The sequence below is a fragment of the Cydia strobilella genome, chromosome 13, assembly GCF_947568885.1.
Source record: "Cydia strobilella chromosome 13, ilCydStro3.1, whole genome shotgun sequence".
In the NCBI taxonomy this organism is placed as follows: Eukaryota; Metazoa; Arthropoda; class Insecta; order Lepidoptera; family Tortricidae; genus Cydia; species Cydia strobilella.
Window position 1 is genome coordinate 7,323,948 of NC_086053.1, and position 14,402 is coordinate 7,338,349.

At 35.8% G+C, this 14,402-nt stretch overlaps 1 protein-coding gene across 7 annotated transcripts in view; it reads left to right on the forward strand.

Annotated features, from left to right (window-relative positions):
- The window catches only part of LOC134746634 (uncharacterized), a 47,097-nt gene that overhangs the window by 15,651 nt on the left and 17,044 nt on the right, over positions 1–14,402 (forward strand). For 2 of the 7 annotated variants that reach the window (XM_063681078.1, XM_063681080.1), the window contains exon 1: positions 4,747–5,263. The exons of 1 other annotated variant lie outside the window; for it this stretch is intronic. In XM_063681078.1, the coding sequence (XP_063537148.1) occupies positions 5,203–5,263 (61 nt within the window). In that variant the 5' untranslated portion in view covers positions 4,747–5,202. Of the gene's footprint in view, positions 1–4,396; positions 5,264–8,357; positions 8,517–14,402 lie in introns of those variants that run through there. 4 more of the 7 variants (XM_063681085.1, XM_063681077.1, XM_063681084.1 and 1 more) reach the window with 4 other exon arrangements.

Consider the following 14,402-nt stretch of genomic DNA (forward strand, 5'->3'; position numbering starts at 1 on the left):
TTTAACTATAATTTTTGTGGCCCTAGTGAAAAACGGTACAAGTCTCGGGCAGCGCACAGGTGTAATAGGGTGCAAGTCCACAGATTTGTACCTTCCTTAGCGCACTTTAATACACGTTGGTCCCATTTAAACAATTGTTAAAAAGAGGGTATATCGAGACCATACAACCTGAGTAACGTGACACAAGCCTGGAGCACATATTTAATACACCCCAGGCCAAAAGTATGGAAACAAGCTTGTATTTCAATAGAAAAGTGTGATCTTTTAAGCAATGGATTTTATACTACTCATTGACAATTTGGTAAAAATAATAATAGAACATTTAAAAAGTAAATTACTCTGGCTGTGATAGTTGCCAATTCAACATTTTGTCATGTAATTAAAGGGTAGGTATAATTATGTATCTTTTTCCTACTTTATTTTTTTAGCTTTTTGACAATATTTTAGGATGTTTGGATATTAAGCGTGTATTTTTAATCTTTTGGGTTTGCCTAATGTAAGACTTAGTTTACAAATATATACAACAAAGATATAAACATAACATATTAAAGAAAACAACGTTGTTTTCATACTTTTGGCCTGGGGTGTAAGTAGGTTCTCATTAAGGTGGTTCGATTTTCATACAAAATTCAATCTGCTTTAATTAAGGCACTACACACTATTACTACAGAAATATTTGCTCATTTATCTACTTTCGAATATTCGTTTGCGCTAAATTAATAGAAAAACTTTGTTTCATACAGAAATCATACATAAATCAACGTAATTTTTTCATCAATTTTACGTATGTGTGTGTCACAAATGTCGTGTACAAATACGTTGCGTGCGGCGTTGCCACTCTATGACGTTGGCGACGTTGCCTGGCCGACCTAGCAGGATTTGCAGTGCCGTCATGTTTAGTGCATTTTTTGTTGACAGTGTTGACACTGACACATAGGGTCATGTTTATTGTGAGTTATCAATTTGTTTGTATAAATTCAAAATGATAGCAACGTCTAAATCAAGTTACAAAAATCATCGGTGTTCTGGTCCGCGAAAATCCAGGAAAATTTAGACTCAATTGAAGCGGAATTCATGATGGTGAAGTTTCGTAAGGTAGTTTCACTCCTTCATTGTACATTGTAATTTTCTCGTGCCGATCTTTTTAGAAAATAATTCTCACTTCTTCCGTAATGGTAGGATAATAAGCAGTGAACAATACCTATATAATGTAATTATTACTGTTTTGGTTGCCAAATAGTCAATGTGTCACTAACTCTAGGTTTTTTTTTAGGTATTGTGCAAAATGAAGAGGCATTCTTGGAAATAAAATGTTTTCCTTCATTAGCCAGAAAAAATCAGGACATCCCCACTGCAATAAAGTAAAATAAAACATTTCCTGGGGATGAAAATTATGGAATTTTGTCTATGAATGAAAAACACAATTATTACTAGGTAAGTAAATGATAACTTTATTAGAATCCATATTGTTGCATCATCTTTCTTCCTATAACATTAGAGATTTTGTGCTATCATGATATTATTTTTCTTTCAGGTACAGGGACAACTACGGATAACAAATATGAAAAAATGTTATTTCATTTGTTGTGTGAATCCATCTACACCAACAAGACATCCACTGCTGGACATAGGCCTCCCCAGGGATCTCCACAACGACTGGTGTTGCAAGACCGGCCAAAATATCGAGAAATAAATAATATAAATAAACATGATAAATATCCCGTTTTCTATAATAGTTATAATTAGAAGGCCATGCAATGTTGTTACTCACTGTACCTACTTGAATCCAAAAAAAAAATATAAAAAAAGTTTTAATTTTATTTTACAATTACTACTTTATTATTAGTACATTACGATACAAGTGCGAAAAGTAGGAAATTGGCAACGAGTGGCGATAAATTGAAACACGACCGAAGGAAGTGTTCTAATCGACACGAGTTGCGAATTACCTTTTCGCACGTGTATTGTACAACGTTTTACAGTACATAATTATGGCCCTTTACATTTTCGACATATGCATGTATTGTACCAATTACCGCACTAGGGCGGTAACGTATATGTAGCACCATATGTACTAAAAAGTATTTTACAGTACATATGGTGCAACTTTCTCGCCCTAGTGCGTAAAGAGCACTTTTCATGCATATGTCGAAAGTTTAAAGGGCCACATGTACTGTAAAACGTTGTACGATACACGTGCGAATAGGTAATTCGCAACTCGTGTCGATTTAAAACACTCTCTGCGGTCGTATTTTAATCTGTCACCACTCGTTTCGAATTTTCTCTTTTCCGCACTTGTATCGTAAATAACTATTTCAAACTGCAAGGGTACGATGATAGATCTCAATTCAATATAATTTTGCAACATTTGGCATTATTAGGTTATAAATTGTATGGAGATGAAATCTATCATCGTACCCTTCTAGTTTGAAAAATACTATAGAGGCTGGGTAGTAAGGGATTGCTTTACTTGTAGAACTATATTTAGCGCTTTAAAAAAAAACTGATACCTGACACTTACAAACCTGGACTTCCGGGCTAGTGCTACTAAGAATCGTCAGTATTCTCCATCCTTTCTGAGTTGGAAGAACCCAAAAAGGTGAGATTTGTGAAAGTCAGGTTTTCAATATATGTGGCGTTTTCAACCAAACGGGTACCTACTTATTGTTGTCATATTTCCATAAAGCTTCAAAATGAAACCAACCTAATCGACAACCGACAATGTGGTACCATTTAGTTCAAAACGTCACATATTTTTATAAAACGTTATAAACTAATTTATTAATAATACTGAATATCTGGGAGAAAAAGAAAACATAAGTAAAAACTCAAAAATGCTCGTTTTCCCAGAGATAAGACCTAGCTAGATCGAACCCCTTACAGCAAATTTCATCGAAATCGTTAGAGCCGTTTCCGATATCACTGAAATATATTTCGGTTATATCGGAATCGGACAAGAATTCGAAGAATAAAAGGTTTAAGAAACATAAGATAACACAAAAAGGACAAAAAAAAGTACCCCTGACGTACTAGTCTCGAACCCGAATCCTCTTGCACGTATTTCCACGAACATACCGCAACGCCATTGCAGCATACTTACACTGCATGAAATTGTCTACTACAAGCATCACGGAAACACTGTTTGCATGTGTGAGTAATAGTAGGAAATATCATGACAGAAACACTCTGTCGACTTTAAAAGTGTTTTTTGCACTAATGAAGTATTCAATGTTTATTATAATAGTTCAATATTTATGTAAAGAGTGCGCTAAACATACTTTTAAGTATACAGATACCAACACTATTCCACAAAAAAATAAAACCTGAAAATTTGCGAAAGTGACGCCATCTAGCGGGGTTTAAGCTTTGGGTAACCTAGTCGAACCACCTTAATAAAGTACGTAAGATAACTAACTATATAACAACTGCCCATATGCCAAAATAGTGTTTTAGTTTTTAAGTTTATGAAATTTATATGTATGTTAGTCTATAAGGTATATGTAATGGGTAATGGGCCTTGATCTCTGAATTAAATTTTAAAATAAATAAATAAAATATTTTTATGTTATTGGTTTAGAAGACAGTTAGACAGAGACACCAACAGAATAACAGCCGTCATAAGTCACATCCGAGGAAGCAATTTTCGTCAGGACTAAATTAGAGCTGAACTATAGAGGATGCGTAATATTTCCGTTTGAAGCCCGACGGCTAAAGTGGACATAAATTAGGCGCTGTCTCTAATGAGTTTCTTACGTCCCGTTGTGTGATTTGTTACTATAATAGAAACCGTTTATAATGGTTAGGATAACGACAGCTTAATAGGAAGATGTCTAGAAATTACTTTCAGCAACTCCACTATTATCATAGTAAAAGGTAGTAGAAATTATAATACTTAAAAAAATATATAAGACCTGAGTTGATGAATGATGACTATTGATTATATCTACATATTAAACAACCCAGCTGAAACGCCGGATTTAAAGTAAAAACAATATAATTATATCGCGTAGACCCATTCATATCATTAAATATGTGTTCAAAACGCAAGAGTTTTAAGTGTTTTATCACGTGTATCTATTTCGCTGTACACTGTGCTAGTTGTGCTACAGATTGCACCATTATTATTTTCGGGTGATCGGAATGCCACTTCAGATTTTTTGCTATACGCCGTCCCTTTTCTCCTTGCTTAAACTTTTATATTCTTCTCGCAAGCAACACATCGCATCGCACCCCTGTCATTGTGATTGTGATTTACGTATGGTCCAAACCCGCAGTCTTGATCGAGCCGGCTGCAAGTTCCCCGAAAGTGTCGTTCGTTAAATTCCAATTTTAAAATTTCGGCGGATGTCGCCTCCGGTGTTGACAACGCAGCGCCATTGAAACGGTCCTTATGGAATGCTCCCATTTCACCGCTTGATTGGATTTGGACGGAAGCTGAACTTTGTTAGGAAGGGGTTCGTTCTGTGACCATTTTTGTGTCACACCGTATACCGGTCAGCTCTCTATTATGCTCGCGTGCTGCGCCCGCGCCGCTGCGTGTTTAGTTGCGTTCGCTGCTCGCCCAAGAATAGCCGCTGCGATGGATCCCTTTCCTACTGGACTACTGTCGGATTAATTCGTTGGTCGTAAACGGCCACCGGGTTATGAAACCTTCGCCACACCGACCTTTTGATTTGTGACGTGCGCGTGTATCGGCTTGTTTACTATTCTAATATACCTCAGTATTGAACATAACAGTCCGTCGTAAACTTGTGCGTATTACCGTTTGCTCGGATTTTACATCGTTATCAGTCCGTGCTTACAAATGAAGATAACATGGTGTCTTGATAACATTAAAGCCGCAAATTGAGGCGCCTATGTTAATAAAAAATTTGCAAGCGTAGAGATACAACGTGTTTGTGAATCCCTGGATTTATGGGGCGCGGACAAGTAGTGGATTTTGTTTGCTCGAGTTATTTTAATGTACATTGAGTGGGGTTCCCGTTTGATCAGCGCGCATATGACTGATGCCTGTAGCGTCTGCGCCGGTGCAAGTGTAGCGGCGGGCCTATTTTAGTACCACGGAAATAAGAGCGGCAAAAGGAGCAAAAAGCACCGTCTGACTGAAAAACTTGAGGTCGTGGTGTGGAGAGTATTTCAGTCTGTTGTGATCCGATGTCTATAACAGTTGCTTGTGTAATTAGTGCAGTGTTATAACAACAAATGGGGAAAATGAAGAAAAGGACGATATCGACACTCAAAGCGATATTTGGCTCGAAGAAAGGTAAATTAATACAAAGTTTCTACTCTCTTTAACGTTAAGTAAGTTTATGAAGTTTATTTCGCGTGTGGATTGTTCTGTAAACTCGTGTTGCCGAATTGTCACGTTTTCACCATACAGCTTGTTGATTTAAGTGCAATATTTGTTTCCTGGGGCATTATGCGGATTGGTGAGTTACACCATAATCTTATTTATTCAACAATGTAATCACTAATCACAATAACATGTTAATTTTGAAAAGGTGCGAATTCAATTGTTAGAAGTTAAAAAGTACGCTGAATCCATTAATTCAAATTTTAAAACCTTTTTGGTTAGCTACTTTTTACGTCGATGTATGAAAAGAACGAATAAATCCTTGGTATTTGATGAAACTACAAAGTATCTGTTCTGCGTCGATAATTGCTAGATCGGTGAACATTTCTAGTGTAAAATTGTAATATAGAATTTTAATTCGCGTTGTTAATGCGTTGCTTCACGCGATCAGCCGGCTGGGGCAGCTGTTACACTTACAGGGTTCCTCGCAAGGTTTGAAAAGAAATCTCGACCCTAATGAAAAGAGATCCTAAACCGAACTCTGTACTATTGAAAATCGGCGAACGAGGTTGCTTTTTAAAGTGACGAATGCGGATCTGTTGATGAACAGCTGCTAGTAAATTAACAATAACATGCCGGTCTAGGGGCGCCTTAAAAAGGTGCATTAAATCACTTGGATGGGTGAGATACGCGAGCGTTTCTTGTGTTCGGATACTTAAAAAAACTTATTGTGATCTATCAACTAGGTTTTCTGTTCTGTTCTCAGATATACCTACTTATTTATGTTATTATCTTACTATGGATAAGGACATCATTATAACATTTAAACTTTCGTTTTGAACACATATTATATCACATTTTAACGTCGGTAAATAAAGGTAACAAAATAAATTCGCGATAGACCCGATTTTAAATGTGATTTAATAAGGACATCATTGATGGTATTCATTGGTGGTTTTGCATACACCGTGTCCAATAAGTCCGAATACAGTACAAATATTGAATAAAATAAATGTAGGTACGAATAGTTACTACAATTGAAATTATATTTTATTAATTTCACACTTATATAATATTGTATTTCCAACAAATGTTTCGGAATAACTCCACCTTCACTTCACCGCTTTTACCAGCCTCAAACGCTTCTCGAATAAATCACACGCAGCATGTACCATTTCCAGTAGCATTTCGTCCCAAATACGCTCGATAACCTTTTTGAAATGATCCAGGTTTATGATTTCATAAATTTCATTATCATGTAGTTTTGAAAGCATATACGACCATACAAAATAATCTAATACGTTCAAGTCTGGAGAACTGGGTGGCCACCATTCATGTTTCGGCAAAAAATCTGTCAAATTAGCCTGACACCAAGCTTGAACAGCATTTGCCGTGTGTGAAGGAGCTCCGTCTTGTTGGAACACATAATATTCATTCCCAAACATACATTTTAAATTTGGGGCAACAATCTTTTCCAAAACCTTACGGTTTTATAATAAAGTGCGTTAATTTTAACACGTTTATCTATAAATACTAAAGGTAGTTTACCCCTCTTACATACTGCACCCCACACTATGACCGATGGTGAGCTCTGAAACCTAGGAAATTTTTTCTGGTTTTCCGGAATGTCTTCTATCCGTGGTGCCCACAATCGATCATTTTGGGCATTATGAAGCTGTTCGAACACAGTTTCTCGTCAGAAAAAACAAACTCGTCACTTGCGTGCCAAGATAGTATTATGTTAGATCTTTGCACTCTCTTTTTCTTAGTCGCTTTGGAAATGCCATGTTCTTTGCGTTTTTTTATAAGCATGGGATCCAAGAAAATATTGTGCACCAATATTAAAATAAGAATTTGATGGCCTGTACTGTAATCCGTATGTCTTTAGAGCCAAGGTAAATGAATGAATGAATATATTTATTTCAGACACCAGGTATCCATAATCCATATGTTTGTTTACAATATTATGTTAGTAAACAATAAGATATAAATATATACCTGTTAGTAAAAAGTATAGTGCTCATTGGATCGTACATGCATAATAGACATCCAATGAGTGATAAGAGCATTATTAATAAGTGATTAGGTAAAAAGATGTGTATTCGGACTTATTGGACACTGTGTAGTTACGCATAAATTTAATTTAAATGAGATTTATATTTATGATCGTAATACACGGATGTTATAATATTTTTTTGAAGAAGATCCTGTTTATAACGTAATTAATTATTTATCATCAATCATGTTTTACATCAAAGTCGTACCAGTTTTTTTCTAAAAGCAACAACAACTCAATGCCATCTTTTAGCCCGACAATTGATTCGATTTGGTCGTGTCACACTGTCCGAATTTTAGTGGATTTAGAGTAAAACTCAATTTACTCAAGTACCATTAACTTTAAATTAATCGTTGCTACTTTGTTGTTTAATTGAACTTTGTAAAAAACCCGCTCTAAATAGTAGATTGTGTTACAAGGGAGCAAAATGACATATTTACGGCGAGGGCGTACATTGAATCCTAAACGAAGCGAAGGATTCTATAATAGAATCCCGAGAGTAACGAGGGATTCTAAAGTAGAATCCTGAGCGTAGTCAATCAATCAATCAATCAATATATTTTATTTCAGACTAATGTCCATAGTGAGGGATTCAAGTGTGTTACGCCCAAGATGGAAATAATTTTACTACCATGTGACACATACTGCTTTTCACATCACCTATGAGGTAATTATGATGTTTAAAAATATTATTTAAGCTAAAAAAATAGTATGCAAAAATTGTTTAAAATAGTGTCCTAGAACAGAAAAGTGTTACTTTGATCCCTCCTAGCAGGGAAGAAAAGTGCCACTTTGATCCCTCCTAGCAGGGAAGAAAAACCCCTTTTTCGAATTGGTGATGTGAATGAATATGTTGTGTTTTATCAGATAATTGAACTCATTTCTTATATGACTGATGTTTAGTTTAGTTCGGTACACGCGTTACCTTATTCTTTGCACTTAGTAATATTTGCTTAGGTTACAGTTGAGTTTTACGAACTGATAAGCACGTGGTGTATCGCATGTATATACTTCGCCATATGTATACATATATGACTCGCTAGGTACTAACTCTGCTTACGACAATTGTTTTGTTCAGTGCTAAAGATACTGTAAAGAAGGTTACATGTTCTCGTGAGTTTGTGTTTGTGAAAATGCCGTGTGGACTGAAATTTCGCTGGAGAAAAGGTAATAAATGAAATACAATCTATTTTGATATGCTCAACCATTCATTAAATTATCGCTAAAGATGTTAGTGGCTTTTCTAGGTCAACAGTTACAAATTGAAGCATCAGTAAACATTTAAGAATAGACATTTAACTTGATGATTGTAAATTTAACATAGTCATTCAAACAAATCTGTTATATTATTACTACATTATACATTATAAAAATCGTCGTATACAAATATAATAAAAAGTGGGTGTTCATTTTGATTTAAATAGTACCTACCGATTTCTTACGTAGGTCCTGCCGGTAGATTATAGCATGCCGGTTTGTACAATATGCAAACATAATTTATCTCAATTTACAACATCATATTTTTTCCTACGATAAACCGCGTTAGGGTCACAATAATTGCCTCCTTATCTATTAAGTTTGACCCTGTTTGCTTTCGCCGTAATCACAATGTCAACATAAGTCAAAAACTTCACATGGTTAGAGCGATCATGAAATTTCATTAACTTTAATGATGTTAAATTTCGCGAGGTTCGTGATTGATTCGAGCGAGTATGGCTTAATTAACTTTTGTTTCTGATATTCCTCAGAAACTTACAACATCGATCATTTTGACTCTGACACCTGCCAGTCGGGACGTCTCATTTTGCACAATTTCGACATCTCGCCTTTATCTTTCATTTCCGTGTGTGGTCGTGGGAACATTCTGAGTCGTGTGCTTACACTGCACTGTAGTAAGATTATATCGAGCTCGTGTCTGTTTGTTTGTATTATGGTAGCTGCAATTAGCCAATTGTTAAAGCTTGTTGAACTTTCGACCCTATAAAAACAGCTCTTCGTAACGCCGTTTGGTGATCTTAGACGGCTTTAAAGATAATTATTATCCCCAAATCTGCTTCTTACTCTACGTGATTTTATTGTAGCACAAGAGGGTCACCTACAGTTTTGTCTAAACTGCATGACCCGCAGCTGCATAGATTTAATTTTCATCTTCCATTCCATTAAACCTAGTTTTTTTTCTTTATTAGAATTGTCAGCTGGGCGGTGTAGTGGTGTAGCCAGGGATACCCATTTTCCTTAATTCGAAAAATTTATAACAAATTTAAAATCGGGGGGGTCGCGGGACGATTTGTTCGGCTGAGAATGCTGAGATGTGACTTATTTTTATTATTCGTTTCTATGGTTGCTGTAGTATAGTTTAGCGTAAGAGTAATTTGTGTAACGTTTCATTGTTGTGTTGTATAATAATGTACTGTAATTTTAATAAATAAATAAATTTTGTATTTAAAATGTAGGAGACCAATCTCAATAATGTATACATAAAAAGTAATAATAATATATTGTTTAATGTTGCTCTGTTTGCGAGTTTATTTTATCGTCTGTTTGTTACTTATTTAACTTGAACATTTATTTAATTTAACTTAATCTTAAACCCCATTATCTAGGATCATCGTGCAGACAGTGCAGTTAACCTGTTTATGATCACCTTGCCGTGACTCGTCTGTCATTATCCTTTTTTTGTCTTTGTGAGACGCATGCGGGTCAAATGTCAGTTATGACGTCAATCTATTGTTTTTCATACTTCCGCGAATGTACGAGTATATCAAAATACAGTTAACATTCTAAGTCTAAAAGGTATTACTTGTATACAAACTCTAAATTTGTCGTTAACCGGCCTAACCTGATTATATTGAACTTTGAATGGAGTTCATCAGTTTTATCATTACTCACAAATTTAAATGAGTGCCGTATTGTTAAAAATTGCGCTGCCCACATGTAGTGACACTTGCGCAAAGAATTAACATTCAATGAATAATGATTACTGAAAATGATTTCTCCAAACGGAATGTACACATATACATACACACATATCTTGTGCCCTCGACTTTTATATGTATGTATCGTTAAACGATTTTAAGGATAACTGTGTAGTCTTATCTACGTGCCCTCTTTCCCTTCTAACTGTCATGAACGGGGTAAACATGTTTTAAGTTACAATACTTTTAACTGTGATAAGGTAGGTATTTAAACCTTGAATATCATAACCATTTGTACCGACAGTCAGTATCAATATTGGATGAAACAACGGGCCAAAAGTAAAAGGAAGGTCCCTTTATGAGCAAGTGTGAATTGTGTGATTGAAAAAAAAACTATTCCGTACAGTTTAATTAAACCAAAAATTGAGAAATCGACATACTGTCTATACAATGTATATATAATGTCTATTAATTGATATGATTGTTAACGGTACGGCGGTACAGTAGAAGGTATCATATTACCTAGGCATAAAGATTTCGAACTCTCCACGATACCCGAGCTGCCGATAATATTGGTTTTCACAGGCATCAGAATACGGAAACCGGCGAACGTCGGTGAGCGTGAAGATGTATGAGATTACTATTGATTTAGTGGCGGAACGCTTTGAAATATGACTCAAAATACATTTAAAAACGTGCCTGACTCCATGTCTAAGAAAATGCAGGTTTTATTTAAAAAATATTCGTATCTTCTAATCTGTAACACCAACGATTCAACGAGGTAAGGTGACTAAGGTGAGAGAACGTTGACATTGACGATTGAACGAGTTATTTAAAAATAAGTTTTTGGCAAAAATTTCATTTTTGATACAAGCTTTTATTGCTGGCTGTACTTTTCTGGCAACAGGCAACTAGTACCCATCGAGACAATTCTAAAAACCCCAAACATAATAAGGTTGCTTTGTTTTATTACAGAGTTCCTATGGCCACCTCCTGTCTCCATCATCAGATCAGCTCGATGGTACCATAATATTGCATTGTCACCCGACTTACATATGTATGCAAATTTTCAGCTTCATTGGAAGTCGGGAAGAGGGTCTAATTTAACTTGCAAGAGTTGACCCGAACAAACATATTTACATACATATTACATTGCAATTTATTAAAAAGCTAGTAACAAGGGAGTATCGGTTCGTATCAAAAGTCAAATGATTGAACATTTTAATTGCTGTTAATCAAACCAACAACTCCTTTACTTTTATTTTATTTTTCAAGCGCACGATATCGGTTGCTACACTTGCTACTAGCTACAAAACAATTTTCGAATTTAAAAAAATATTTGAAGTAATTTTGAACATATCACACCAGTGTGTTCTTGTGACACGTCCTTCTCTTTTATTTAGGTACTACATTTTAGGTCTAGTCTGTGCGGAAAGAGAGGAGTCGTGAAATATAAGGGAACCAATACATTCCATGACTTCTCTTTCCGCACAGACTACGTTATTTGTTTGGCTCCATGATATTATTAATGTTGCACTTATTTTAATGCCTTTAGAAATTACACATTATATACCTATAATTTGTAACTTAAATAATTGTCAGTCTAGCGTAAAGTGCAACAGAAAAGTTGAAATGTTGCTCGCTAAGTTGACCTTTATTTACGTAAGAGGCGTGAACGAGCGGGGCAAACTCGCATATCTCGGCACAACATGTTTGCATATGTTAGACTCTAGTTCTCACGTCCAAAAATCACAATAACCATCAAGAACAGTATCCTAACTTCACAGCCAATCAATATCGCTATTATTGACCGAAGCGTCAGCGAAGGTCCCCGTTTTAGCTCTGGCATTTTGCTTTCGTATGTCCAAATATTCTCCTCTACAGGTCGCAATTAATTCTTAACCGATTCTCGTGAAATTTTGTGACCAGGATCTATGATTAAATAGTTTCTTTTTATCGTTCCAGTTTTTGAATTTTTATTAAATGCGGAAATTGGCTTAAAGGACTTAAGCGCCAATAGCGTCAGATGGCGCTTAAGACCATTGTGAGTTCACTGTGATAACGACTCAACGAACTAAGTATTTTTCACTTTTACATTTTATAAGCTTAACGCGAGGTCTACAGCTCACAGAGCCACTAGTCTACTTCAGTAAATTCTTAAAGCATGATGACAACTGTCATATCGGTACAATGATCGCTGTCACTCACACCCAACTCTATAAAGACTTGCTTCAGAGTTTATTAGTCCTATGGCATAGATACGCCCTCAAATCTCCTATTCAGCCAAATTTACTCTTCCTGTAGTTTCGCAGAGCTTGTTCCAGACTGGGCTTGTGATCTCCGAGTCCTATCTTGTCATTACTGGAAGCCGCGGTTGTAGCTTAAGGTAACAGTGCTGCTGGTGTTGTCTTAAATGTTGGCTTGCAGGCCAATACGAACGTATTTATGTGTACATTCTAATTGGCCTCTTAGCGGGATATCGCTCTATACTAAACTAAATATGTATACAAATTATAAATAAGGACGTGGTTCCGCGAATGCGGCTCTTACCACTTGCCACGCAAGTACCTACGTCTAAAGTTGAGATACTGATTACGATAATTCTGCTACGGTCGCGATTCACTTGCAGACGCTAACACCAACCTCCTCGGAAAGTGTTTGACGCTGTTGAATTGTTCAAGAGTTCTAACTTTCCTCGAACACTTTACACGTCCTCGTGTTGCGTCCGGCGTGAGACAAACAGATATCTAGAACAATGAGAGCGAATAGAAACTTAGAATATCAGTACTGTAGATCAAACGAGTTTGTTACAAACATAATCACGTTTTAGAAGATGAGTTGTTTACTAGGTTATTTATATTTATTATTCAAGTTTTTATCCGCGACAATTTTTTTACAGTAGGTAATACTCCTACCCTACACGCCTATACAATGAACCATTCCCATGTTCCATAAGAAATAAAAAAATAATCAATATCATTCAGTGATACAGATTACTTTGCATTCTGTAATACATGGGTTAGTAATTAAATAAAATCATGAGCTGGACTCGGTACCCATATTAATAAATTATGGAAAATATTATATGCAATGCTAGGGCATTTAGCGGGTACTTTAACCCATTAAATGCCTTAGTTTCACAGCTACTAGTGTTTAACTTATAGTATGGTTTCTTATACCTATGTAGTTAGTTAAGATTTGCAAAGATTGATTAGACTCGTGTGTGATCTTTTTTCTGTTCGCGTTTCACACGAACGGCGGCGACCACAAAACACCTCGATACGTCTGACGCGAGCTAAAAAAATGACTCCACCATGCAATCTTCATCGGAAACAACTCAAAGGAAGTAATTATGTGCTTTATTGAGCTCTTCACGCAATAATACATAATTAGTAACTACTTCGCAAATTTGTAGGTAATTATACTTCATCTTGATACGCTTTCTTCGTCGTTCGTCGGCACTGCGTCGGTCAGCACAATCCGTCATCAAATTCGTTACATTATACACTTATTGTTTATGATTATGTAGCGTTATTTCGTATATTTTTCTTAGAAATGCCTTGGAAATATTATGTAATATTAGAATCGCGTTAACCGTTTAAACAAGCTGAGTTTAACTTTTATTATTGCTTTGTATATCGTTGATATACGACTTCCGTTTTTCCTAACCACCAGAATATTAATTTTATTAGAACTCTTTTAATATGCTTTAAAGCGTACCAAAACGGTATGATCCCTTATTGTACAGTCTATTGAATAAGCTTAATTCAATCAATCGGTATTTGTAACTGGTCAATGAACGTAAAAGTGTTTTTACTCCTTGTACCACATAGCCATTTCTGATAGTTGTCTTTCCATTTGCGTCAGTGATATGTGCTTTATAATCTTATGAACAATATTAAATAATATGTTTTCCTCATAGTCGTAGTTATACAAGTCACATAACCTTGAAGTCATCTAGACATGGAATCTATATTTTCCATGGCTGGCGCAAATTGCCTTAAGGAGTTACATTGTTGTCACTATTCCCTTTGCGGATACTAATTTCCATGTTCCTTGTCGGTGCCGGCTGGTACTAGGCACTATCATCCTACGGGTACGGTGTCAGTGTCACCCCTCGACACATTTTACATTGATA